General features: G+C 40.3%; 1 protein-coding gene across 2 annotated transcripts in view; it reads right to left on the bottom strand.

Moving 5' to 3' along the window:
• The window catches only part of BRINP3 (BMP/retinoic acid inducible neural specific 3), a 334,303-nt gene extending 306,719 nt beyond the window's left edge, over nucleotides 1–27,584 (bottom strand). Inside the window, exons 1-2 of one of the 2 annotated variants that reach the window (XM_019530987.1) lie at nucleotides 26,740–27,584; nucleotides 4,265–4,550 (exon numbers count right to left, since the gene is read on the bottom strand). In XM_019530987.1, coding sequence (XP_019386532.1) covers nucleotides 4,265–4,500 — 236 coding nt within the window. In that variant the 5' untranslated portion in view covers nucleotides 4,501–4,550; nucleotides 26,740–27,584. Of the gene's footprint in view, nucleotides 1–4,264; nucleotides 4,551–23,496; nucleotides 23,944–26,739 lie in introns of those variants that run through there. The other variant, XM_019530988.1, reaches the window with a different exon arrangement.
• Nucleotides 27,585–27,742: the final 158 nt, after the last annotated feature.

Genomic DNA, 27,742 nt, shown 5'->3' with positions numbered 1-27,742 from the left:
TAGGAAGTAAAGGAAAATTAGAAATGCCAGTACATATTCCTTGCACTGATACCTGTAAAAATTAGACTGAGCTTTTTGGTAAGAGATATAATCCATATTATGGAGTTTTAACTGTCTAAAATGCAAATAGGTTATGTAATATAAGAACCAAGTGGGTAATCAAAATTAAATTAATGGAAGATCAAAGATGTTAGATCACCTAGTGGGTGTAGGTTTTATGACTAGACATATGTGCCTTGAGAAAATATTTCAAATGGATTTATCCTTGGACATGAATTGCTGCCTTAAAATAAATCTAACCTGTCCAGTTTCAACTTCAAGTTCTTGATCAATGGATATTTAATTCACCTACAGAAACCTGATTTTAATTGACAGTGGGTATGTCTACACATGCCCCTATGGCACTGTTGTTACTATGCTGTCGTTTAGTACTTGCTTTTGGCAGAACTAAATGATAGTACAGTAACAACAATGCCATAATGATGGCACACTACTAAACAATGCCACAGTAACAATGGCACCTTTGGGAAGTATTAAATGATGGTGTAGTAACCGCCCATACCACGCCATGCCAGTGGTACATGGTTATTTTTAGCCAATAGCTCACTGTAGCAATGCAGTATAGTGAGGGAATGCATTGCTACAGGAACGTAGCTGTGGCATCATGGTTTATGCCTGCCAATACTATGTTGCCATAGCACATTATTATGGCAACATAATGCCTTGGGTAAACATGCTCAGTAATTAGCTGTCATGTTTGCTTCATGTTCCATTAAGCTAAACTTATATTATTGGCTTATTGTAGCATCCTGTTCTCATTGATATATGACACTTAAGGCCCTTTTAACCGTCGTTTTGTAACTGTTGTGACTTTAGAACTTGCTCCTGCTCCTGTTCGAGTCAATGATATGCCCTTCACCAGTTTTAATGCTGTAGGCTGAAGCCCTTTTCTCTAGCATTCCAGTGGTATGTAAATATGCATTATGTGGTTGCTGTACTTAAAAGATCTAAAGGAGATAAAATGTATTCTCTCTTGTTTTTACTCTGAAGATGATTATACTAGAAAATGTTACACTGAAATAAGGAAAAGGAGAAATGAATCATACAATTGATGGCTTGCTTGTTTTTCTTTTTTCAATTTATTTGAAATCCTAACTGCCTCTCCTGAGGCTGTCAAAGCCAAATAGTATGCATCCTGTAACTTCTGTTGCAAGCAGAATATAAATTTTAGTAACTGCGTACTTTTTTCTGCTTCTGGGGAAAAAAAATGTGATGGTCTCTTCATATAAAAATCCCAAGAGAAAAACAGATGCAATCAAATTAATTTCTGTTAAAAATGTAATGCGTGCAACAGAATTCAGATTTTCAGGATCTAGGTATTTTTGAGTATTTCATTTCTGTACACTTTTATGAGCATCTATTGGCAATATTAGGCTGTTGCTAATGGTATGATTACTGTGCAGAACAGTTGTTATTTATGCAAGAAGGCTAGAAGTTTCTGTAGAGGACATATGGGTCACTTTTAATACTGGAAAGTGAGCCTTAGACGGCAAAGACAGAGTTCACTGCAACTTCTCATAGCCTCTCCTGGCTGGGAAGAAACGTTTTAGTCTTGGTAGACATATGCCACATTGCGATAGCTGTTCCATGTGATAACTAAAGACTCTAGCTCCTATTTTTGTAAAAATAGCCATTGAAACAGGATTCAAGGGAAAAGGAACAGGTCACATTTGAATCATTCTCCTACTCAACCATAAAGGCAATGCTCCACAAGCATCTTAATAAAAGCTGTTCCAGCACTGAAGGGAATGATGCACAAACCAATGTATTCTCCCAGCCTTTCTGCATCCCCATCCCGTTTCTTACCTTGCTATTGTGAACAGTCTCACCAATGGCCTAATGTGTCCGGTGTGGATGATTACATAAACACAGCTGATAAAACATCCCTTCAATTCCTAAAATGGTTGTTCCCATTCTTGCAATAAATATGCAGGGCAATAGGGGAAGAAGGAAAACAATTATACCCTGAATAGTACTAGAGTCCATTAAAAGTCCACAGAGAAAAAAAATAGGGATTTAAATAACCTTTTTTAAAGTACTCCAATATTTTACAGTACCATTCCAGAACTCTATAGTTCACAATAGTGTTCTGTATCACATATTAATGAAAATATATCTTTATAATGGAACTTCACAATAAAGTTTCTCAGCTATAAGACTGACTCATAGGCTCCACTGTTTCTGTTGATCTCTTATAACTATACCTAACGTGCTGCTCTTTTGATATGCCTGCCTGCTCATTTTTTTCAAGCAATAGATATGTGTGTGCGTGCGTGTGTGTGTGTGTGTGTGTGTGTGTGTGTGTATTCATCACTATGTATATCAGACATTCCAGACTTAATAATGTTTCTATAATATTGGTTCAGAGGGAAAAAAGTCCAAAAGACCTTACTGAATGGACTGAACTGAAATGTGGCTCTTTCTTTAATTTTGTTACCAAGATACTTTTGGTGCACTGTTGACTAATGTAAAATAATAGGAATAAAATATGCTGTCACAGACTTTGTATTATTGGCTTTACAATATTGAATCAGACAGCTGGCTCTTAAAATGCAGTAAATATTGGGTGCTACAGTTCTGTTGAGACAAGCCACTTCATCAGGCACATTTCTGAATCACACTTTATTTTCAAAATGCTTTAATTCCTCTTTATACTTCAAGAGATTGTATAGCAAAATTGACCTGCAATATAGCACCCTCTGGTGTACGCACAAAGAAAAGGAAAATATTCAAGGTCTTTTAAGATAAAAAAAAAATACGGACTTAAAACAGTCTAAATCTATTACAAGCTAACAACAATTTGATTGAGGACACAGACCAAAGAAAATATATTGTTTCCTTCTTTTATCTGCAACTCCATCCTTAGAAAAGGAGCTGGAAACTACCACAGACTAATCTGTGAGAAATATGTGACCACTTATGTAAACTATTTAATCCATTTAAATTTGAGGAAGAATAAGACGAAAGCAGGGAGGAAAGAGGAAAGTGAGATATGGGGTAAGCTGATAATTTGCTCTGTATTGCATTATCACATCCTCTCTCTTGGAAGCTTCTACTCTATTCAGCACCACTGATCTGGAACACTTAATCCTATTTTGGACACTTTTGAGAAAGTCGTGGCAAAATGTGAGAGAGAACAGCAGCAACAAAAAACAACAACAAATAACTGCTTACAAAACATGGCATATGAAAAAAGGAAGAATTTGAATTATGTAGTCCGGAGAAGAGATGTTTGGGAGAGATGGGAGGCAGTCTTTGAATTAAGGGGAGAAATGTTTTTTATAAAAAGTGTTCAACAATTGTCTTCTCAATGTACAGAGGATGAGCTAGGAAGTAAAGGGCTTATATTACAACAGGGGGAAGTTTGGGTTAGTTATTAGGCAGCATTTTCTGAGCTAACCCCTGGAACAGTCTATCCGGAAAGCTTGATCATTGGTAGTATTTAAGAGCAGGTTAGACAAATACTTGTCTGGGATGGTTTATACAGGGATAATCCTGTCTTGAGTTGCAGGTGGGACTATATGGCATCCTCAAGTCCATTCCTATTTTTTTCATAATTCTAAGATTGGTTTTAGTGGAGCCAGGATTCAACTCATGCCTTGAGTGATTCCACTGGTATTAACTGTACTATTTGAGAAGCAAGTTACAATTCTGTTTGAGAAAGGTCATCACAATATTTGGGAGGTGAATATTTGGGAAGTGAATATTTCAAAACATTCCTGGTCCTAATGTTTCTTTGGAACAGAGACCAGGAAAAACATTGTTCATGTCAATGATTTCTATTTCAACATTATCATCCACCAATTTATTTTGCAACAAAATAGAAACAGCATTAGCAGGTATTCCCATACTACACAGTGCAGACGTGGTTCTACATATACAGTGAACTCTGGTTAAGTTGCCTATGGGGTAACTCACCAGAACAGTTTGATTTGCTGTTTCTCTGATTTTTTGCTAGCAGTCCCCTTTCCCCTTTTCCTCCCTCATTGCTAACTCCCAATAAATTATTTGATCCTGGATAATTTACAATTTTTTGCATTCCCTTTGGAGTGGCTAAATTACCCAGACTTTACTGCATTTCAGCAAGATGTTTTCTGTGAATTTGTTCCCACACCTGAGACATTCACCTAAAGAAACCTCTTGTCATTTGTATACAACTTCTTATGGATGATACCTCTGTAATTGCTTCCCCTTTGCTTCATACCTGTAAATCTTGTATCTTGTGCTAAATCCCTGGCGACTTCTGTCCACAAAATCTGTATATTCCTGCGAACGATGGAAGGGTCCCTTATCAGAAAGGAGCCAGTCGAAGGGGCTTGTGGCATGCTGATCCGAAACAGCAGCAACCGTTAAAACCCAGCAATGAAGACTCAGTGCTATCCACTCCCATAGAGCCATCAGAGAGAACAATTCAGCACCAGCACTGCATCGCCATATCATGCTTCCGCTGGGGACTTAGAGCCTTCATTCTCTTAGCTGTCCCTCAACACCTAGACAAAATACACAGTCAATTAGATAAGCACACACTAGTCATCCCTTGGAAGCAGATACATTTCCTTTCTGTAGCTTAAAGAGACAGTGACCTCTATTTTATTACATTTTATATTAGTATAAACCCCACTAGGGTACTTAACAGCACAAGGTTTCAGTACTTAGAATGCTGTAAAAGTAATGTATTCATCATCATCATTAGTTATAATATTTCCCTGTGGCACATAAGCCTCCAAAAGTTGTTTGCTTTCTTTTTGTTGTTTTGTATTTTAAATAGAAGCCAAGTCATTTATTAAAAACCTGCAATGGAGTAATTATTGCCTTCTAACATTGTTTAAAACATTCCAATAGCATATGTATAAAAGTTAGAAAGGGTAGACAGAAGAGTGGACATGAGTCATAAAAGCAAGTGCCAGTTCTTTTATCAGACCCACAATTTCCTTGACCTTGAAACAATCACTTCACAATTTGTCTTCACGACGTGAGCTCGTGTGAGTTAATATACTCAAGTTATCCCCCACAAGCAGCCTGGCCTGACTGAGAACACTGTTTAACTACAAGGAGCTACACAGCTGATTGGATTAGCATCAGAAGTGTAACTAGGAATTATTGCACCCTGGTGGTGGCCAGGTTGACAGTGGGGACAGCTGCTATTCTTGCACCCTTCTAAATTGGTACCCGGGGCTGCTGACCCACTTGCCCACTTCTACTTACACTGCTGAGTAGCACTGCAACAATGTGTTATAAGTCAAGCTGCTGTCTCCCCACAGCAGTGATAGTTTGACTATCGGCAGCACTTGAGTTGTACTTCCCCAGACCCTGCCAGGATAAGCCAGTTAGCTCCAGCTAAGCGAGGCATGTTTGCATAAGATATTTGTATATTTCAAGTCAAAACAGATGCTGGGTTTGGTTTTAAAAAAACATTATTTCCAGCTTCAGCTAACAGTTATGGCAAACCATAAGTTCTTTGGGGTATTTATAGACATACTCTGGAAGTGGAGTGGGGAGCAGGGTGGCACTTTGATTAGAGTGGCACCAAACTGCTCTAAAATACCAAAGCGCCATGTGTATTAGTGTCCCCATGCTGAAAAAGTGGTGGTGGGGGTGCTTTAACTAAAGTTTATTGAAATAGCTTTAGTTAAAGTGCCCCCTCTGCCATTTTCCAAGTATGGGGACACGGATACATGTGACACTGGAGTCTGCTGGAGCGCGTCGTGTATAGGTACTCTTGGTGCTTCAGCTCCTCATCTATAAAGTATCTATAATACTGCCCTACTCCACAAGAGTTTTGTGATAAAATCCTCTCACAAGGTGTAAACGGTTTATGAATAACAGTAGTGCCAAAGGCCACACAAGCAGCTAGATAGATTAAAACAATGCTGTTGTTATCGTCACTGTTATTTTACATCATTGTAGAATTTAATGAAGTCTGGTACCGTGAAGGGTTTTATGTTAGTAGGTGCATTTACAAAGAAAAGCATTGTCCTAATTCACATTTAAAGATGACAGCACCCATTATGATCATTCTTTTCAGGGGCCTTGGCTGTGAACTCTTTAACTTGGCCAAGAACGTTGTCTTTGACATCAATACCTTCATCTACAAATACTTCCTAAATGAAGTACCTTCTCAGATAAAACATGCATTGAAACTGCACATTTTCTAATTATTGGTCCATTATATAAGAGGTGCTGTACTTGCAAAAATATACTCCATGCACTTACTCTAGATAGTACATTAATATTCAAGAAAGTCGTACGTCTGGATCATAAATATACTGCTTCAGGAAGCTGAATGGCTCCAGTAGGGAGTGATAGTTAATTAGAACAAAAAAGCCTCTATGGTTTTTAGGATATAAGCATTACTTCACTTAATGGCCTATGCCCATTGACTACTTTAGCCATGACCCTACAAATACTTAATAATGTGCCTACCTTTAGTACCTAAGTATTTCAGTGAAATAAATGAGACTGTTTATATTTCAAGTTAAGCACTTGAAGGATCAGGACTTTGATGGTTAATGAGCACAAAATGTGGTTTATATTTATTGATGAAACCATCTTCCACAGTAATTCAGAAACCTCAAACAAAAGATTTTAAAACTCTCATACCCTGAAAAAAAAAGCATCCAGTTTCTCTGTAAAACACACACATTTGTATGCTGAACATGTACACAGGGCTGTTTTCTCCCCAGACTTGTGATTTTTTTTTCTCCTCCACAAACTGAAGTTCATGCTGTTACATTGTTCAGCAAGTTGCATGACATAATACGTACATGCCTGTAGGAAAGCAAAATGAAACTGAAAAGCTCAAAGTTTACATTCCTGCTTTGCAAAAGCTGCAGTGACCATTTGGTAACCAGCTGGTAGCCCAGTCAGTCTCATATTTTGAATGAGCAAAGAAGCCAAGTTAGCTTTCTATCAAGAGAGAAAATTTCAAGAGTCAGACTGGTCTCCTTCCAACAGAGTTAGCATCTCATAAAGTGCCCTGTTGAAGGGCTTGTAGGAAGGAAGGAAGGAAAAACAGATGACCCAGGTAATTCTGTTTCCTTCCTTATGGATATAATGGCATGACCAAGGGCAGACTGGGGTACCTAGCTGTGTCAGTATGAAGTCAAGCACAAGGTAAGGTAGCAATGCACTGTATAGACTAACTACATCAGAAATGTATAATCTATAAACTGATCTCTATCCTGCCATCTGCCATTCTGCATAGCAGCAGAGGAGAACATAGGGATTTAAAATTTTATAGCTGTTTTCTACTAAAAATTTGTGTATTAAGAAAAATCTTTTTATCTTTTCCTAAAATGATCATGTAAATTCGAGAAATGAAAGACAAGGACTTGACTATTCTGGCTGATTAATAATTTTAAAAGAAATGTCAGGCCATTGAATTATATGAATAACTATCTGATCCCCTTTTGAGTTTAAAATTGTACAATTGATGTTAAAATATTTTGTATGTGTATAGTTTTCCCATAACTTGCCTTAACATACATAAGTACTAAACATGACACTGTTCCATAACTTGCTAGGATGCTGCAACTCACAGCACGTCATAAACTATAGATTTGCATAATGGCACCGAAGAGCCAAATGTAGTCTTTGAAGAATATAACACACTTATTTTAGAAAGTATCTACATCTATTTGATAAGAGGAGTTTCTATGTGCATTTACTCCTTAAATTGTACATGTTTTGAAAATTTTGTTAATGTGCATAAATTATAGCTATTTATCCATCTGACTATCTGGTCTAATTAGCAGAATATCTGAGTGTCTCTAAATCACTAATATATTTAATGTAAAAAGACCAATAACTATATTCTTCAGTTTACAAATATGGAACTGAAACCCGAAGACACTAAGGCTAAGACATTTTAAAGCGGTCTACAGGAGTTAGTCAAATTTTCCATTAAAAGTTAACTCCCAATAATAAGTTTGAAAGAAGCAGATTAAGTGATTTGCCTGAGATTACACCACAAGTCTGTAGTTTGGCCCCAACTCTCTTTAATCCTTGTTCAGTGCCTCAAATACTATCCCATACTTCCTTTTGGTCAAATTTCATAGATTTCCATAGTTTCCCTCTCCATATGGGCAGAGGCGAGGCCAGGGGAGAATAGGGGAGAATCAGAAACAGAAATAAAAACACACATATGCAGACAACAGTAATAAAAACTATTATGAATGTCCTGAACATGAAAAATCTATAGTTTGAATACCCACAACAGATCCTTAACAGGAGCTTTCATGCTTCATTAAGTTGAGTGTAGAATTCCTGTTGATTTGATTTGGGCGGGGGGGGGAATGACATGTAAAAGCAGAAAAATAAACCTGCAGTCTCTTGAAAGATATAGATAATGAATTATGGGAATGCTGAATAAATTAATGAGAATGCTAATTAAACTAGCCTGGCAATCAGAATATTCTCTCTCAAACATCTGGGGAACACTGAGTGTAGATGTGTTGGCAAAATGACTTGACCTACCACTGACAGGTTCAGTCTTTCCTTTTGAAGACATCTGTTGCTAAAAAATGTTCTCATCCTTTTGTTTCTTATCTCCTGTCACCAAATATAATTTAGGACACATCATGAGCCAGGTTCCTCCCTAATAGGAGGATCTCAGAGGTCTTCACTGTACCTTACTGACCTCAGTTGTCAGATGAATTCGGCTCAAACATATTTCCACAGTATCAACCGTAGGCCCTCGGCTTGTATCATGTGGTTTACCTCCAGTGAAGATACCTTGAACCAAACTGCTTTTTTATAGCAGCCCAGAGATCTGGTCTTAACAGGTTGCCCCCACCAGGCCAACCTTCACTATCCAACAGTTACCACCAACAGTAACAGGTACCCCTGCTGCCTTTTGATCATTCACTGTGTTAGAGCAGGGCCTTTACCATCTTCTGTTTTGCCAGATGGAAAACATTTATTTTTAAATGTAGTGTGACATCGATTATATAAAATTTTATAACATATAAAGCCATTAGCAAAATTAACAGTACCTAAAACAAGAAAAATGCAGAAGCAACTTACTGGTCCCAAGCAACAAGCAGTCTTGTTTACAGAACAGAAACTGCTAATTCTTATGTGATTTGGTTTACAAAAAAAAAGAACAACCCCCCAAAACATGCATTCCATTCTTGAATGTGTAATTAAAATGTGAGCTTCTCTGTGTAGGGACATCTTGAACAAAATGCTCAGAAAAAGGAAAACTAATTAAATCCTTTCAAAAGAAAAAAAAAGAGTAAAGTTGCTTTAAGCCCAAATCCATTGTAGTCTCATTGGAAATCTAACATTGGTTTCATGAGTAGGTAAGAGGTAGGTGTTATAAGTATTCCATAAAAGAAAGAAGTAAGTTAGTATATATTAGGTATATTAGAAAGCTCACCATCTACAGGCACATATTTTTGTGCAGCCTGGTCTAATAGATGCAGTAAAGGTTTTGTCTTTGTGCACCACAATGCCTTTCTTTGCTTGGATCTTAACACACTTGTTCTTGTCATCAGTGAGAATAAAGCATTGCAGGGGATTGCCTGTCTGCTTTACAAACATAGAATAAGGGAATCTATTGCTAAATCAGGTATCATTTTCATCATCTTTTCAAATATGCTACATCCTAAGCCTGGAGTTCCCTTTCTACCTACATGAATGATACCATACATGTTGAACTCCTGTTGGCATCAGAAAAAAGAGTTCCATCTCTGTTGCACCATATCCTCCTCTTCCTTTATTCCTCACAGAGATCTGCTTCTCCCAGGAGGGGCAGGAAGAGGAATGGGAAGCTAAAGACCTTCACTTGTATACCCACCAGAACTGCACATAGAAATTGTCAGGGAATTAATGTTCCTGGAGTTCCAAGTTGTTTTAACCCTCCCATGGATCTCTGCCATTGCTATTATGCAGCTAAAGAGGCACAACATGACCAATGGCAAGAGGAAATCTCTGATAGACAGGGGTAATCTGGTCCTCTGTTTTCAGAACAGTAAACAAATAGAAAATGTTGTGGCATAGTTTTACTTGCAGATGCTTCTATAAATGTGTCTTTTCAAAGGACAAACAATATATAATTTAGCAGGAAGCATAATTCGCATCTTCCACAAATATTAAAAAACTGTAACGGCTCCAAAATTAAGTTTTCACTTCAGTAGCCAGAAAATGTAGGAACTTTATTTCCTTCAGACCTTGCTACAAATAAATAAATGAACTTTCCTTGAAAAAAATGCCAAGAAGCATTTAAAGTCAGAGACAAACAGGAAACAGCTGATATTGTGTGTGAAGTTCCTACTCATGAGTATTTTGATGATCCTTCCATCTGCCTAAAGAGCTCATACATTTTCAGTTTCTGCCTTATTATGCAGTTGTATTGCATTAGCACCTAGAGATCTCAGTGAGCAATCAAAGCCTAATATGTGTCTATACATACAAGGCAAAAATAGACACCCCCTGTTCCCAAGAGGTTACAGTGTAAACAACCCAATCTGGATCATCTCAAACTTATGTGTGAATGTCAACGCCTGGCTTTTATGTTAGATAGGAAACAAACATTAACAGAATTGCAGCCTTTCCAAAAAATGTGCAAAGCATATTATACTATGGCTCTGAGCCTGTTCCCATTTAAGTCTTGGGGAATTTTGCTGTTAATCTTAATGGAATAAGACCCAGATGAAATCCAACTTCAGATGGATGGAAAGAAGCAGCCATGTGTCCACTGCATGGTTTCAAGGCCTGCTGCAAACAATGCAGTAAAGCTCATATCAGTTATTGATAACCAGGGAGCCTGGTTTTATCTGAGAAAAAACAAACAAACAAACAAACAAAAATTCTGATTTAAAGAAGTAACCCAAAATCCACACTTTTCCATGATTAAAATGAAACACCACTAGTATATATACCAATATATATACATATATGAAATACATGTATTAGTGGCGTTTCATTTTAATCATGGAAAAATGTTGGATTTTGTTATTTCTTTAAATCCGAACATTTGGGATTTTTTTTCCCCTCAGAGAAAACCAGGATCCCTGTTGATAACGTGAGACCTAATTTTAGAGGCACTTGAATATTAATTTAACAATATAAAGAGAGAGGCAGAGTATCTAATAAATAAAATGATTCTAAACACTGGGCTAATCTACACATGAATTACTCTGGTGTAAACTAAGTCAGAGTAAAAGCTCCCAGCCCCCACTCTGCAATCATGATTGGGAAGCAGGGGCTGGAAGCTCCCTGCTACCAAGACAAGGGGACATTGTCCCCATCCAGGCATTCAAGGCAGGGGCTGGGGAACTTGTTTCCTTCCCAGCTCTGTGAGCATGGAGCTGTGGGGGGAACAAGCTTCCCAGCACCTGACAGCAGGTAGCTCCCAGCACCAGCTCTGTGACCACAGGGCTCTGCATGACCACCAGCTCCATGACCATGGGGCTGAGGCTGAGAGACCCTTATAAGAGATAAAAGTCTCCCAGCCTGAGCTCTGCGGTAGGGATCTCCCAGCACCAGGCACACGGTCAGGGAGCCAGCTCTGGGGGATAAAGGTCTCCCAGCCTGAGCCCTGTGACTGTGGAGCTCTGGTTGGGAGATAAGAGTCTTCCAGCCCCGCCCCCCCACACACACACTCCCCAGTGGTGATGGTGGAGCCAGGGGCTGGAGGATAAGGATCTCCCAGCCCTCACTCCATGATTGCTATCTGGGAGAAGGGGGTTTACAGCTCCCTGATGCCAGGACAGGGGGCATAGTCCCTTCTCAGGCCCCTGTGGCAGAGCCCATCCTGGCAACAGCTCCCTGCCCCTGGGAGTGCCTATCTCCTGCCCCCAGATTTTGCTCCTAGTCAGGCATCTACACAAGTGCCATGGCACTGTTACTAATCCCGAGTAAATTTGCTACTTGCATTTGCAGGTAGCAAATTTACTTGGGATTAGGGAGTTTTACTACAAAGTAAGCATGTGCACGTGTAGATGCACATGGTTGCTTCGCAGTAAACTATATTAATGTGAAGTTAAGTGTCTCATGCAGACACGCCCCTGAGTTGTTTTTTTGGGAAGTAAAAAGAAACCCACAGTTGATATAGTCAAAAAGCATTATTTGATGCTATATGTAAGGAGATGCTTACAAACACCCTGAATAAGAAAGAAGTTAATGGAGAACCAGGAGAAACAGAAGGTGAGTAACTTCAAGTTTACTATAAATCACTCAGAGCACAAGATATTGTGGGGAAAAAATTAAAAAGCAGGACTTTAGATACTAAAGGTAAAGGACACTCTGTGCAGTTGTGCCAGAACTAAGAGGCACTGTATAAGGATAAGTCCCTGATTTAGGGACTGTAGTTACGTGGGAGTTATGAGAAGATAGCAACTATGTATAGGGAAATCTTGAAGGAAAATGGAGTCTGTGACCCTAAAATAAAGGTTTAATGTACTTTGAAAAATAATTATTAGAGCTGTATGAGAGCCTCTTTCACAAGTAGATTTGAGAAGGAGGAAGATAAGATATCCATGTTAAGCACTCAGGGTCAGCATTTCAAAAACATTTGCCATAGGCCAAATTCTGCTCCCACTGAAGTTCATAGGAGGCATTTCTTGACTTTCACAGAAGCAAAGCGTTGACTAATATTGAGCTCCTCCAAAAACCTTTTCAAGCACTTTGCCAGTTGAGGCCCTCCTGCATGCATCCCACAGTTCTGCTGTGGTGCAAACGGTTCAACAAGAATGCAAGCAATATGTTAGTTTGTATGGGAATTTAGGAGCCGAGTTGACAGGAGATTTCTGAACATGTCCTTTAGCCCTGTGAGGTTTTTTTTGTTAATACCCAACATAACTGTGCCTAACACTGGATGAAGAGTTTCAGAAGAATGAATGTACTATACTTAAATTCTTCAGACTAAGTAGACATTATTAAATATTTATATCGCAACCTCTAAAATAACCTGGGTTCCCCCTGCCAGGCCATCTCTCTATCTCTCTTATATATGCCTTCTATAGCTAATGTGCTTTCCTATAATGAAACACAATCTCTGCCATAGCCAAGTAGTTTTCTTTTGTCTGCATTATAAATCTGGTATTTAGCATTTACTTGTGAGAGACCCGATGTATTTTGTGCCCCAAATCTTGATTAACATCTCTCCCAACTATATAATTGGTCTAATAAAAGGTGTGACCAAACAAATATTGCTTCTTACATATTTTTGGACCGTCATAGCAACAACACTATAAGATTGCTTTATGTTAAAAAAAAAAATACAATGGTCAAGTCTAATCAGTTAAAGCCCCCTTCATACTGAAGGCCCCTTTAAATTGAGACTTTGCAAATCATAAGATATGGAATGAGAGGAACTCTAGAGTTTTTTATACCAGGTTACTCGATTGTTTCATTAAGTCAAGGATTCTGTCCCTACCAATGAGTGATATCTAAATCTCTAGGGTAAAAGAAAAGGGAATACAATGCACCTCACCAAGAGACTGCTGGAGCCATCATCTGATTGGTATCTAAAATATGAGACATGATTATCCTGATCATAGTTATAGCTTGCATCACTTACAGCTAATAATAGTTGAAAAAGTTTTCTATCCCTTAACTCTACACAAAACTTACTCCAGATTATTCATTTGTGGTTAAGAGAATGAACCTTTGTAATTTTATTAAACATCTGTACTTCTACTTTCAATCATTTTTGCCTATATAGATAAATGACATTGACTTTTTAACACCCGGTATTCGTAAAATAACTAATTTATCCTTTGTCCCAAATCCTGATGACCAAAGAAAAATCCAAGTCACAAGTGTTGTCATATATTCTTATTAATCTAACGTCATCTTTATGTGCCAACATATTTTATATATTTTAGATGATAAAATGCGGAAATGCCCTTAAATTACCATTTCACTTATTTTCCTATCATAATGAGGAGGTCACTTCTCGAGAGACTCTACAGTGCTGAAAAAATTAGTTTCCTGTTTGATTTTTATATTCTCAATAAAGAAGAATAAGAATGTATAGAAATGAAAGGAGAGACTTGGTAACGGCCCAAGATTGGTTCACTGCAGTTCTGTGTCTTCCACGTACTGCCCTTAATTGTGAAGCCAACTGGTTGAATAATGTGGCCAAGACATATCGCTGATCCATCTACTTTGTTCAGAAATAGATTAAACTGATTCATAGTTCTCTTGTGGAAAGTGAAAGAATGGATAAAGTCCTGAACAAAGACCAGATATATCCATCTTGGGCAGGATGGGATTTATGGTGCTAACCTGGAATTCAGGATGCTGCCAGAGACTACCTCTGTGATCGAACACAATGCTTTACTTTCAGGCCTACCCTCTTCAAATTTACAAACATACAGTGAGGGAAAACAAATTTTGTGAGGTACAAAAATGCTGCGAAAATAAAAGATGCACAGAGAAGATGTAAAAATGAGAGAGAGAAGGAAAATTACTTGATCTACATTACGGCTATCAAATTTATCCATCCCCATGGATTGGATGTGGTCTGCAGGACCAGTCCATGAATGAAATTAGGACCACAGACTGATTGCACATGCCAGACTCAGTGTGTACCCTGGACTGTCCCTGTGCACTGCACATGTGTGTTGGATCCAGCTCTGTGCACAACATGCAGGCCCCAGCTCCATGTGCCAGACTGAGCCTGACTAGATCTGGCACGTGGGACCAGAATGTAGGCATGATTCAGACTAGACTCAGATCTAGCACACAGAGCCAGCCTGGCACTGATGCCGCATGCAGCATGCACTCCACATAAAGTGCATGCCAGATCAGCTGCACATGATGCATGTAGTGTACGGGGCTGAGATCAGCCCATGCTACATATGGCATGTGAAGCCACTTTGAAACCCACCATTGACACCACAGGCTGGATAATATGACCACTACAGTCCATGAGGCATATGTTTGATTCCCCTGATCTACATTGCGCTTCAGCTCTTTGTCTTTAAATTTCTTGTAATACATTCCCTGAATCGCACAGGTTTTGAAGGATAAAATCCACTAACAATGTGACTTGCTTAAGGAGCACAGTGATGGTCCCTAAGCACCTACAGGTTAATGTGGTTAAATTCTAGAAAAGATAGTTTTGCAGGGTCCATACATACTGACCAAAAGTCCTATTTCTCAATGTCCAAATGAAACTGATTGCAGCTGCAAGGCTACTGCAAGTTGTAGAATCCAGTTGTCAGTCTTTCCACTTCTTAAGAGGTATAAATATTTTGTTTTGCTTTCTGATTTTTACAAGAAGCACAACATGTGTTACTTGCATCAAAGACATATCTATATACAGAAATTTAAATAACATTAAAATCTATTGTCAAGTTGCTGGCCCTTTTCCCCAGAAAGAAAGGTTTTGATATCAAATGCAAGTTGAATGGATTTAATGGATCTAAAAAACCTGCTGTCCTAAGATTAGTCTGCATAAATACACTGGGCATTGCAAGGCATATAAAATCATATTTCCACACGCTATTTTCTCTTCCACAAAAGACAGTCACAGTGTGGCCCAAGCACTGCCTTAAAACTTGTGGTATTAGAGGCATTTAAAATAGAAATGACATTGACTGTTTTTTTTGCGGGGGGGGTGGTTTGGGGGGGGTTCAGAGAAAGAGTGCTAGGGAACTCTTATTAGATCCTCCATAGTGGTTTATTTCCTGGAGGAGATACATTTATTCCCTCATAAGCAGGAAAGCCTTACAAAGAGCTACATGGTGCCACTTCTGCCATGCCTCTGCATCTTGAGGAGGTGAACCAGCAGAGATTGTGAAACTAAATTTGCAGGTTCTTCCAGGCTGGTGTTACAGGTTCCATTGGAACAGGAGTGCCCATGCTTTAAAAGGTGTTAAACTGTGCTATGTATCCTCCAAGCATCTTAAAGTTACGCCACTTTGGGTGAGGGCTTTCTACCATCCCAGAATGCACAACTCCAGGCATCTCTACCCTTGACAAACTTTCCAGCCTCCCAAGCACTACTGTCCAGCAGTTCTACTGGCTCCAAGCCAACACTACCACACCTCAGTGGGTATGACTGGCGCCCACCTGGAACCACACTGCCAGCTTCAAGGGCCAAAAGAGACTCAATCCAGGCATGTGGCCCTCCCCTCAGAGTGCTAAGTGTTTGGCCCACATCTGGGTGGCTATCTCCTAGTCCCTTCCCTAGCCAGGTGAATTTAGATGGCGGGGGGGAAGGGGAGGCTGTGGCTTCCTCCCCCAGCCTCCCTTTCTTGGAGGGGGCAAGGGAGACGGCTGGCTTAGTGTCAAGCATTGCAAAAGCATGGAGATCAGGAGACATGCTTCCCCAGGGTGTATGATGCTACTGCAATTACCTCCTGGCTGCTCCACACCAGGTGCAGAGCCACTGAGTGGAAAGAGCATGGATCTTAGGGAGGCATGCTTCCCCAGGCTCCATGCTCTCACTGCACTTAATCCCCAGGGCTCTGCTCCCAGAGATCTGATAGAGTCCAGACTCTCTAGTAGCAAGTCATAGCTGTGCAGGTTAGAGATGGCATTGAGCCTTACCCCATGACCGCTCTGAAACTCTTCTAACTTTAACATTCCACAGATTGAGAATGGTTTAAAGGTAACCTGTAACAGCACCAGTATGAGGGAGATGATAGAGTCCTTTATTATTTAGCAGAGAAGACCACACCCTAAATTAGATGATAAAGTTACCACTAGAAGGGCAAGAAAGTCAAAGGACTGATATGGTTTTTTTAAAACCTGCATATCCAATATATGTGAAAAGCATACATATAAGCTAAACATAAGCATACACAATAAAACTATATTACCAAGTAATAAAACAGTCATGGTTTATATTCCATCCACCTATGCAACCTGCATCAGCTTCTAAACCAGATGCTCACCTTTAGTTAAATTGCACCTATCCTCTACAGAAGGTAGTTAAATCATCCTTAGTTAAATTGGCCACATCTACACGAGCAGCAGACTTTAGTATTTGGTTATGCAAAAGACATAAGCATAAGCAAGTACTAAATGACTGCACAGTAACTGGGGTTACTGAGCAGTACCATCCCGCATGTTTTTTTTTCTGATGCTACTGTGCAGTAGCTCATTCCTACGCACAGTAGCATCTTGTGTGGACACTCCCAGTGAGAACCAAATATTCACAGGCTGCATATTGAAATTATTAGCTCTACCTCTTACAGTTGGAAGACTAAGCCTAAATCTAAGCAAAGTAAAAGGAACAACTATTAACTGCAGTCAATGCTGAATCAGGCCCCAAGCTGAAAAACTCAAGGCCAAAGCTGAAAAGTTTCGTTAGTCAGTTTATATGAGAAGGAAAGAGCTTGGGACAGCATGTTCTGAATCACAACACAGTTCACTTGCTTTGCATCTTTTGGGAAGTCCCTTAATCTTTCTTTATCTGAGCATTGCCATCCATACAATCAAGATAGTAATTAATTAATGTCCATAGAGTGATTTCAGAACATGAGATAAGTGATGTTATATAACAATGCAAAGTATCATAATGTTGTTTAATTTATTCCCAAAGGAGCTTTTTCTCTCTGTTCAAAATTTCCACCTTTAGATTCAGAGGGAAATTAAATTCTGAGGGCAGGGAGGGAACCTAGCTCTTCTTAGTTTCAGATAATAAAGAATTTCCTTGAAGCTGCTAAAGTGCTAATACTTTTTCTAAAGTAATGAAGAGTGAAAATAATGGCATGTGGGTGTTTTCTGGCTGCAGGAAGAGGGCCAAATAAACAGTGCATTCTATCAAGTGTAAAGAGATCATTTTTTGTGCTCCAGCTTTAAAGAGATGGCTGTCTTGAAATGAAATTGAACAGGCTCACTGATTTCAGCTCTTTTCTATCTACTCAAATATACCTCCTCCCAGAATCCTGTTCCTCCCATTTCAAATGATGAGCTCCAAACCACCTTTTTCTGTAAAGTCTCTTTTCTGAGTTGTTCAGTTTGATCCTTTGTTGAAAAACTGTTCTCACTTTACTCAGGTAACTGACATAATCCTGTACTTTCACAACGATGACACCTTATCAAAAACTTTGTCTTGCAGGATTCACTTCCAAGCAAAGCAAGATAAACTCAGCATTTCTGATATGGATCCATAGTCAGCCAGAAATCATCTGCTCCAGTATCCATATTAATGAAGTGTAATTTTTTTTTCCTACTCTGGTTATATTATGTTAAAAGAATTGGTTATTAATAAAAGATTGTTCTAAAAATAGCAGTATCAAACAGAGGTAAATGTTAGATGCTTTCACCCAAGAATACTTGCTAGCTGATTGAACAGACCATGGGTCAGAGCATTTTGCTGGTCCAGTCATGTGACTCCTGACCTTTTCTCATATAGTCCATGTTATGTGGTCTACATACCTGCCCTGGGATTCACATCACCTCTGCGTCTAGGTGCCACTTGTGACCTTTTCTGACATTGCAAAAGTCTCTGTAATTCTGTCTCAATTTCTCTGTATAGAGAATGGTACCCAAGTCATCTGCTTCCCCTGTAAAGTATGGTGAATGCTATGCATGAAAAGGGTTGCACCAGATGTAGGTAATATTTTGGCAATATTTTTGTCACTGTAAAGTTTGTTCTTCACCCCCCCCAAAAAAAGTTTATATTGTTTTTGGAGGATTATTGATGCAAAGAGGTTTTTAAGTCTATAACTGGTATATGAATAATACCTAGATTGTCTTAAATGTTCAGGTTAGAGTTATTAATGTTTTATTAGTCTAGGAGTGTGAACTTTATGGTTGACTAAACAAAGTACAGTGTCTCAGGATGATGGTCCAGAATGGTTGAATGGTAGAGATAATAATTATGTCACCAGGATTGGCTAGCTAGTCTAGGCTGTTAAGAAGCCTTGATCCTAAACATGAGTTTGATCCTAAACATATTTCTCTGGAAAATATGTTAGTTTATTTGTTGGTTTATTTAAACAATCTTGAACAAATCTCTTTCTCTGTAAGAGTCTTGTCTGAAAATATCAAAACGACAAGAAAATTATTAATAACATTGTTTTAACAATATTGAGTTAACCTGAACAACATTGTTTAAACTTCATGATGTATGTGATGGCTCTAAATCTGTGTTAATTTAAAAAAATCATCATCTGTATTATGCTGTAACTAATACAAAGTTTTGATTTAGAAGTGCAAAAAAAGATGCCCAAAAGTTTCTTATCTTTCCAATGTCTAAATAAGCGTATAAACCTTAATTTAAATAAGAAAAGTTTCCCCGTTTACATGGAGGAGGAGGTTTTATATGCAGACCATCACAGATTTCTCATATATTTCTTTTTGCCAGAAAACAAACAAGCCAAAATGCCCTTGAGGAATTTTATGACCTATTCATAACTCCAGAGATGAAACAATCCACTATTGCCTTATTTAATATGTGGCAACCTGGTTTACACTTAACTGGACGGTTCAAAGGGTGATTCATGGGACACAAATTCTTTATGCAACTGGATCTAAATGATATCCTCAGTCAGTAGTCAAAAAAAGGTAATTATTATCTAACAGCTGCATTAGTTAGTGGTCTCAATTCATCAGCTTATGACCAACAACAACAACATTTACATGGGCTGGCAGCCTTATTAGGAGTGTCAATGCTAGAAACAGCTACTAAGGAGTAAGAAGTTTGATCAAGCAAAGTATTAAACCTCTATAAACTGCCACTGAGTAAAGGAAGCCACTTCCAGCATCAGCCTTTCAAGAGAGCCCATAGGTCAGAGTGAAAGCACACTGATGAAATGATAAGACAAATCTTGTTTTCTTATTGAATCTGTTTTGTGGTTAAATAGATGTATGACCTACTGGTCCATCTTTTTATAGTCATAGAATGCAGCATCTTGGAATATTCTAGATTATTTCTGACCAAAGGTCAGCAAATTTAATTTGCAAATAAAAATGAAACACCTCAAATTATGAATCAAACAAGAAATATACTGTGTTTTTATATAAACACAAAACATCTGGGGAATACTAAACCTATTTAATATGAAAAAAGCAAAGAAAACATTTTCTTGTGGCCTTCCATTTCAAATGGTAATACCACTATGGAGAATTTACATACAGCATTTTATAAAAAAAATATGAGTGTAAAGTTGCTTAAAAACAAAGATATGGACTTGAAAACAAGAGATATCAATCATGGAATTAGTTTAAGATTTCTGTATTTGCATTTGGAGATAGCATATACCTGTTGTTAATCCAGGTATTGTTGTTAGAACGCACAGGTTTATACATAATGGTTTTAAATTATGATATAAATTATCCTTAAGCGACTGGGATTTAGAAAAATTCTTTTTACTGATGAGCAATGGAAGTGCAATGTTATTTAACAGTGGTCTAAATAATAGTGGAGGTCAGCGCTTTGTTGGCTGTGTACAACAAATATCTTAGAAATGGCTTCTTTTATTAAGCAAGCCGTTTGTAAATCTGGCAGTGAAGGTGTTACTGCAAATGTGCAGCATTTTCTAATCGCCATTAATGTGATTGCAATAGCAAAGGTACCTGACTGAAGAGCCATGGGATCTCACCTCATTATAAGAGAAACCACTACAGTTTAATAATCTTAATTTAGCTAGCAGTGTGTATTGCCTGGTCAATTTTCTTTTGAAGATGGAAATATCTGTGTTCTTTGTGAAAGGTGCATTAGTTAAACACACAAAGCTTTGCTTTTTCCTAGGAATATCCATGATTCTTTCTGACAGTAGGTTATATTGTGCCAAAAGACTGAAGCAGAACTGTCCACTCATTTCAATGGGACAGTTCTGCATAAAAGCTGGTGGCATGGTATTGCCCAGATCATGGAACACAGTACTATGTGTGTACAAAACAATCACCACACGCATACACATATATAGGTATACATACATGTGCGCGCGTGTGTGCGCGCATGTGTGTATATACACATACATGTGATTCGTCTGAAGGTTAAAAATTATTTAAATTACATTGCAATTTACAGCACCTCTAGCTAGATCATCATGGGTGCTGAGCATGTGCAGCTCAGTGGATGTTATGGGTTCTCCACATGTTTGAAAATGAGCCTTCTAATACATTAGGCTATACACGGATATATGATCATTTAAATCAGAGATCGTTTGGACAATGTGACCTAAAACTACATGAATGATAAGATACACCCAAAAGTCTTCACTTCTGTCTTAATGCTGTTTATCCCAGCGAAGTCCTCTGAAATCAGTGTGTATACAACATGTAATTTCATAGTGTTACTAAGCCTTTTTAGAAGTGAAGTCTATTTCTCAGTCCAAATTATTCTCTTGATTATTGATCCTGTTCTCATTGAAGTCAATAGCAAAATTCCTATCTCCATTAATTGCTCAAGACCAGGCCTGCCCTTTGGAGCAGGCATATTGAGTTATGAGAATTAAGTGCCGTTGGAGTAAGCCTTGTTGCAAATTGTAAAGGGATACAGTCTCATATCAACAGAAAGGTGTAGGATTAGAAAAAGGTGAAGTGTCATTTTCATAAAGTTGTTCATTTTAAGAATCACGTGGGTACTCATTCCTACTGAGATCACCTTGAAAACAGATTTCAGAAATAACTGTCAAATTGTAGTTCTGGAGATTTCACTCTCAGAAAAAGGTTACCAGTGATTTGAAAAACTGGTGTTTATTTCACAATTTTAGATTGATGAGTCTTTGGGGGAAGCTCGAATAGGGTGCATAGGTTACATTGATTGTAGAAATAATATTATTTCCAGAAACTACTTTCTAAAAGTTCATACTTCCCCCTCCCCCACCTTTACCTCCTAAAAGAAAATTAAGAAGTTAATTGATATAATTCTTGATTTTCTCATTTTCCATCTAGATTTTTTAAACTATATAGGAAGCAAACTGCTTGGCAAAAAAATAAAATAAAAAAGCATGTGTATGTTTTGAATTCACAAAATGAGATGCTGTCCAAACTGATCAAAGTCAGATGTGATAACTTGATTTAAAATTAATCCAAATGAAATCAACTATTTTAGTGCCATAAATCATCATGTGGCTCTTGAATTTTGAGAGAAATGGAAAGTCAGTACACTTACATAAATAAAGGTGTAACTTTTCAAACTCAGGGTGGCATAAACAACTAGTGAGTTGAGGTAATTAATTCTTCTCAGTAGGACTTTCACTACACAGCACTAGAAATAGGTATTTCTACTACACAGCAGCAGAAATTTTAAAAAATGGACAGTGATTACATTGCTTTAAGGTTCTCAAGTTATTGAGTTTATTTATTTGTTGTACAAATGCTGCCTTCTGCAGTGAGTTCTGTAAAATGTTCAGCTGCTTGTTTCCTAGTTAACATTCATTCTCAGAGCTCCAGCGTTTCAGGGGTGAACACTGCAAAACACAGCAACTATATGGAATTAAGCATATGTTGCAGGACTTAGCTGTCCTCAATGTAGGTGGTTATCAAGCTACTGCAAATAGCATAGAATATTTTTTTTTCTGCTCAGCCAATGTATATAATGCAGAGAGAAAATGGTTCATGGCAGAATTTGGAACTTACTCTTCCATGAAACCGTGATATCTTTTAAACAGAAAGCACTGCAACAGAATCTAAGACTACAGCTGCATCCACTACATTCATAGAGATATAATTTCAACATTTCTATTCTCAGGACAAGGTCTCTTCCTAGCATATTACACAGCTATAAGAGCACTTCTTTATTTCAACAACAACAACAAAAAAAGGAGTGTGCTACAATTTGAATCTGAGCATTGGCAGCATTCCCTAAACTCTGAAAGATACAGAGGTTGCTCTGTTCAAGTTACTGCTTGTACTATACATGTAAATAGGACCACTTCAGTTTTGTCTATATATGCTTGTGTGTCAATGTCACGCTTTATAAAAATACATATTCTCTGGGTTATTTTTTTTAAATAACATTGTTCTGCCAGGTTTTTTTTAAATCATAAGAGTTTCTAGGAAATCATGTATTATGGTTTCTCCTCTCAAACTTGTGAGCCAGCTACATAGTTCTGCATCCCTAATTAACTCTGTCTGTACAAAATACATCTTTTATTGCAAGTCTGCCTCAAATTGGCCCTTATTTAGTAGGGGTCTGTAGCAGCTAGTGCCACACACACAACAGTTTTTTGTTCATCACATGCATTATATTTTTATGCCAGAGTCATGAATTTCTTACTACACACATACACTTCCCATATTGCTTCCTTTGACTCTAAAAGAAATCATTAACATTCAAAACTAATATAATCTTAAGGAAAATATGGTATTGAATTATAACAGGTTACACTTTTTTTCCTCTCCTTTTAGAAGAGTAACAATTTTATGGTGCAATCAAACCGAATCAAAATGGTTTGGAATAGTTTGTGATGGAGCAATTCACTGCAGGATGCAATTTAACACTTAGTGAAATGTACATGGAAAACACACAGGAATGCAGGAATAAGACACATTATAGATTGCTGGTAACAAAGCCCTTACCTGCTTCAATACATGATGGTCTTTAAGTGGCACAGAGCTCAGTAGGCAAGAGTCCTGTCTTCCAGTATGCTGTGACAATTTACACCCTATTTTCTATACCTTGCTTTTTCCACCATGCTACATATAGTTCATACCTCTGATGTCTATGATTGGCTAGTATAGCTATGAGGTGCACATAGGACTCATGCTGAGAACAGCCTGCAACCTCTGATTAACCCTTTCTGGTCAACCCTAAACCTCTCCCAGCTGCATGTAGACTTGGCAAGCTTACACAGGTGGACACATCCTCATCTGCTGGGGTGGGAGAGCAGGCAACAAATCCCTTGGATGATTTTTCGCTCTCCTTAAACTGAAAGGCAAGATGGTACAGGCAGCAGGTCACTGTGCTCCTCAGACTGAGCAAAGCAAGGCGACCTCTAAGGTGAGAGACTCAGAAGAAGAGGACCCCAACCATCTGAAACTACACGATTCTGCCACCGCCTGGCTGCAAAAGCAATTCACTCCACTCCGGAAAACCCTCCTCCTGCTGGTAGAAGACAGACACTCCCATAACCCTGCCCCCTGCCCTCCTTGACATCCCTTCACTTCCACCCCTCAGATGAAAAACAAAACTTTGAAGACCCGAGTAGAATTCAGATGAATGCTAAGGATCAGATATTTGTTAGTGAAGCATATTTATAAAAGCCAAGCAGCTCCTCCTGCAAGGCCTCTATCTTTCTGTCTACCTTTCCCAGTGGAAACATTTAAAATCATTTTGAAGATCTGGAGCAGGACCAGAGTCCAGAATGGAGAGGGGAGAATGATGATGGCAGTGATGATGATAATGATTCATGATGATCTTTGCCACCGAAGCCAGGCACAGGAAGCTACTATATAGTCTCCTCTGGGTCTAAGCTGGAGATCATTCTGCTTTGGGGAGTTAATTTTATTGACTCCTTTAAAAACATTTTTTTTTTAAAAAGCAAAAATGTCAGGCTGCTGAATAGCCTTCAGATTTTCTGAGTCATTGCTCCTGATGAAGCAGTGAGTATTGGGTTTCCTCTCGTTAGAACTGTTGAACACTAGAAATGAAGCATTAAGGCTAATGGGAATCCTCTCTATTAAGCATGCCTCATGCTTACTGGTTGCAAATGCCCATTAAGAGAACATTAATTGCCTTAATTTACTTCGTGTTTGTAAGCAAAGCCTTATTTTTTTCCATCTTCAGTCCAGTATGAAAAAGCCACATGGTCCGAACTGTCAATTTTTTTTCTCTCCGAGGTGCCTGCACCATCTATCACAATGACTGTGATCCAAAGGACTCTGATTCACAGGATCATTTCCTAGTAATCAATTCCTGCTGCTATGTTCTCCCAGCCCCCTCCTACCACCCCCAGCCCCCTTTTGGCACTGGGGGATCAGAGTGTCATTAACCCTGGAAAATATTCCACAGATGGGAATACGAATCGTTTCCATTTAACTACCGCCCTGTAGCTGCTGCTCACAGGAGAGTCACTCTTTGCTTCCTGCAAACAACTGCTCCAGATTGGGGGGGGGGGGTGTTAAACCCAGCAAGATAGAGCCCCTGAAATGCACTTACCTAGATATTCTGGGATGGGAGGGGGAAAGGATCTGACTGCCCTGAAAGTTTCTTCCCAGTAACCTGCTTGGTGATGGTAGAGAATCCCAGAAGCAGCAGCAGAGGGAGTGTAAATCAGCAGCCCCGGTAGGGATGTGGTTAATTATACAAGCCCTTTGTGAACCGAGAAGGGGGATGGTCAGTCCTGGTGGCAGTGAGAAAATCTGGAGGGGAGACTAAAGGGGAAAGGCACACAAGTATTACCAGGAAGAAGAGTTGAGAGTCAGCCTGGTTACAAGAAGCTGAAAGGGAAATGAATGGTCTCAACTGGGTCTCAAGACCTGAGGGGCTTTCTAACTTCTCCCTTCCCCAGATGATAAAACATCTGGAGGAGGAAGGGGCTCAGGGGCGGGTATTGAAAAGATAATTGATCTTCTAGCTCCTCTCATCCGCCAGGCAAGCGAGCCAAACCGGGAGCCTCTCCCGGCGTATCTACCTGCTCACACACCGTGAGTGCCTTCCTGTGATTTGTGTATGTATGTGAGAGAGACGCAGATCCTACAGTGCACATACACAGCCCCATCAAATCAGTGGGATTTCATTAATACCTTCTTGTGCCGACTATCACCCCCTTCCCTACCTTCCGCTATAGGGTGTGGGTGGATCTCTGTGTCTAATTCAAGCTAGATCCATGTTAGAAGTAACTCCACAAATGGCATCCTTAAGGCACCTGTCATTTTATCATTATTTTTATTTCTAGCTACTGCTTCTTCTCTCTCCCCCCGCCCCCCCTCCCCATGCAAGCAAATATCCTCAGCTGATCAAAACCGGGTTTTAAACGACGAACATGGCATGCAAATAAACGTGGGTTTTATTAAGAAGGAATCTGGCTCCGGAGCTGCTGTAAAATATAGATTGGGGGGGGGGGGATCGGAAGCTGTGATCTGATAGAGACGTGCACTCAGGGTGTTGCGACCAGGATCGCTGGCTAGAATTACAGCAGACAATTAGGATGCCAGTGTCCCCTGCGAGTGCCACTCAGCCGGGAAGCGGGGGGGAGGGGGGACACAGTCTATCCAAGCTCCCCCTGCTTTGCACAGCCCTAGGAAGTCCTGCCTTGCAAAGCCACAGGGTATATCTGATCGCACTGGGAAATCTCCCCCTCCCTTTTCCTCGGAGCGATTCAGCATCCCCCCGAACAACGCTGTTATGCCAGGGAGAAGGAGAAGGAACTTTCCCAGCCCTCCCGTCAGCCTCCTGACTACTGCCGAGGACCGGTGTCCTATGTGGATGGAGAGGAGAAGGTTGACCCTGCCTGCGTACCGGGCTGTGTGTGTGTGTGTGAGTAACTATACCTACGTATGGGGGGGGTGGGGGGGTGATTGTGTGCGTGAGTGTGTGCGTGTGTTGGGTTGAGGAAAGGGTTAATGAGGCACGAGCTGCAGCAGGTGAGCCTGATGAATAAGCAGCCCGCTGTAAACGGGCTGCGGGAGTAATTGCGGGGCAGGTTGCAACTTCGTGCCTGTGGCTGTGAGCGACGTCTTAATGGATGTGGGCAAGCAGGGCTAGTGCTCCGAGTTGAGGGAGGAGAGGAGTCTGAAATGCCAATGCCTCAATAGCACGGGGGAGTGGGGGGTTAGGGGCCAATTGGGTGAGAAAGGAGCATGCATGGGGAAGAAACTTACCCGCTGGATGCTCAGGAGGCGAGGTGACTGTGAGCAAAACGCAGCCCGAATCCCAAGGGACAGTCCATGGTCTTCAGCTTCGAGCTACAGGAGGGACCTGCGTGGCGCCGGGACTGTGCAAATGATCAGCAGATCCTTGTGGCACCGCACCAAGGATCGCCAGCCACTTAGACCCGGCGCGCGCCTCTGTGCGTGTGTGTGTGTGTGTCTGCGTGTGTGAGAGAGAGCAGGAGAACCACCAAGCCCCGAAGAAAAGGGAGGAGGGGGCAGGAAACAAAACTGTCAGGAGAAGATGGAGGGGGAGCCCTGGGAGGGATGATCCGCGAGCAGAAGTGGGCAATAGTAGCGAACTGCGAGAACCTCAGACAGGAGAAGGGCTCTGCCGAGCCCGGGCTGGGAGGAAGGAGCTCAGGGAAAGCTGCACCCAGCAATCACAGGAGCTGGTGGAGATCCGGGGAGAAGTAGGGAGAGCGGCTCTAGGCATCCTGATAGATATAGCGGCAGGAATGATTTAGGGAGCTGGGGAGGATCCAATGAGAACTGGAGAGGGGGACAGGCTCAGAGCCGCCGCACTCGCCTTCCCAGCCTGCTGCTCGAGGGAGACCGGGGCTCGTGTGCTTGCTCCGTGATTACTGGGACTTCCTATTAACTCGGTGCCTTGCACTGGCTTTCCTCTGAGCATGGACCCCGACCGGGAGAAGGGTAAGGGGGGAGGAGGGGCACGGGCCAAGAGGTAAGGGATGGCTGCGGGGGCGGCGGGGGGCGCCCACCTTATCCACCCCCTGCCTAAATCGTCAGTGATTTGCCCTGGGAGCCGGCGGGTGCGTGCAAGCGGCTGGAGGCGGGCCGGGCGGCTGGTCCTTTGCACACCCGGGGCCCGACGCAGGAGGAAGCGGGGAGCGGGGGGGCACTGGGGGCGCTTTGTGCCTTGCTTTCTTCCGCCCGGCGCTGGGCGATGGCTCCGTGGGCTGCAGCCGCCTGGATGGTGCCGCCCGCCGAGCCC

The sequence above is a fragment of the Crocodylus porosus genome, unplaced genomic scaffold (assembly GCF_001723895.1).
Source record: "Crocodylus porosus isolate Cpor-Errol unplaced genomic scaffold, CroPor_comp1, whole genome shotgun sequence".
NCBI classification, from domain to species: Eukaryota; Metazoa; Chordata; order Crocodylia; family Crocodylidae; genus Crocodylus; species Crocodylus porosus.
Note: the sequence above shows the minus strand (reverse complement) of the source record. Positions and strands in the feature narration are given on the sequence as shown.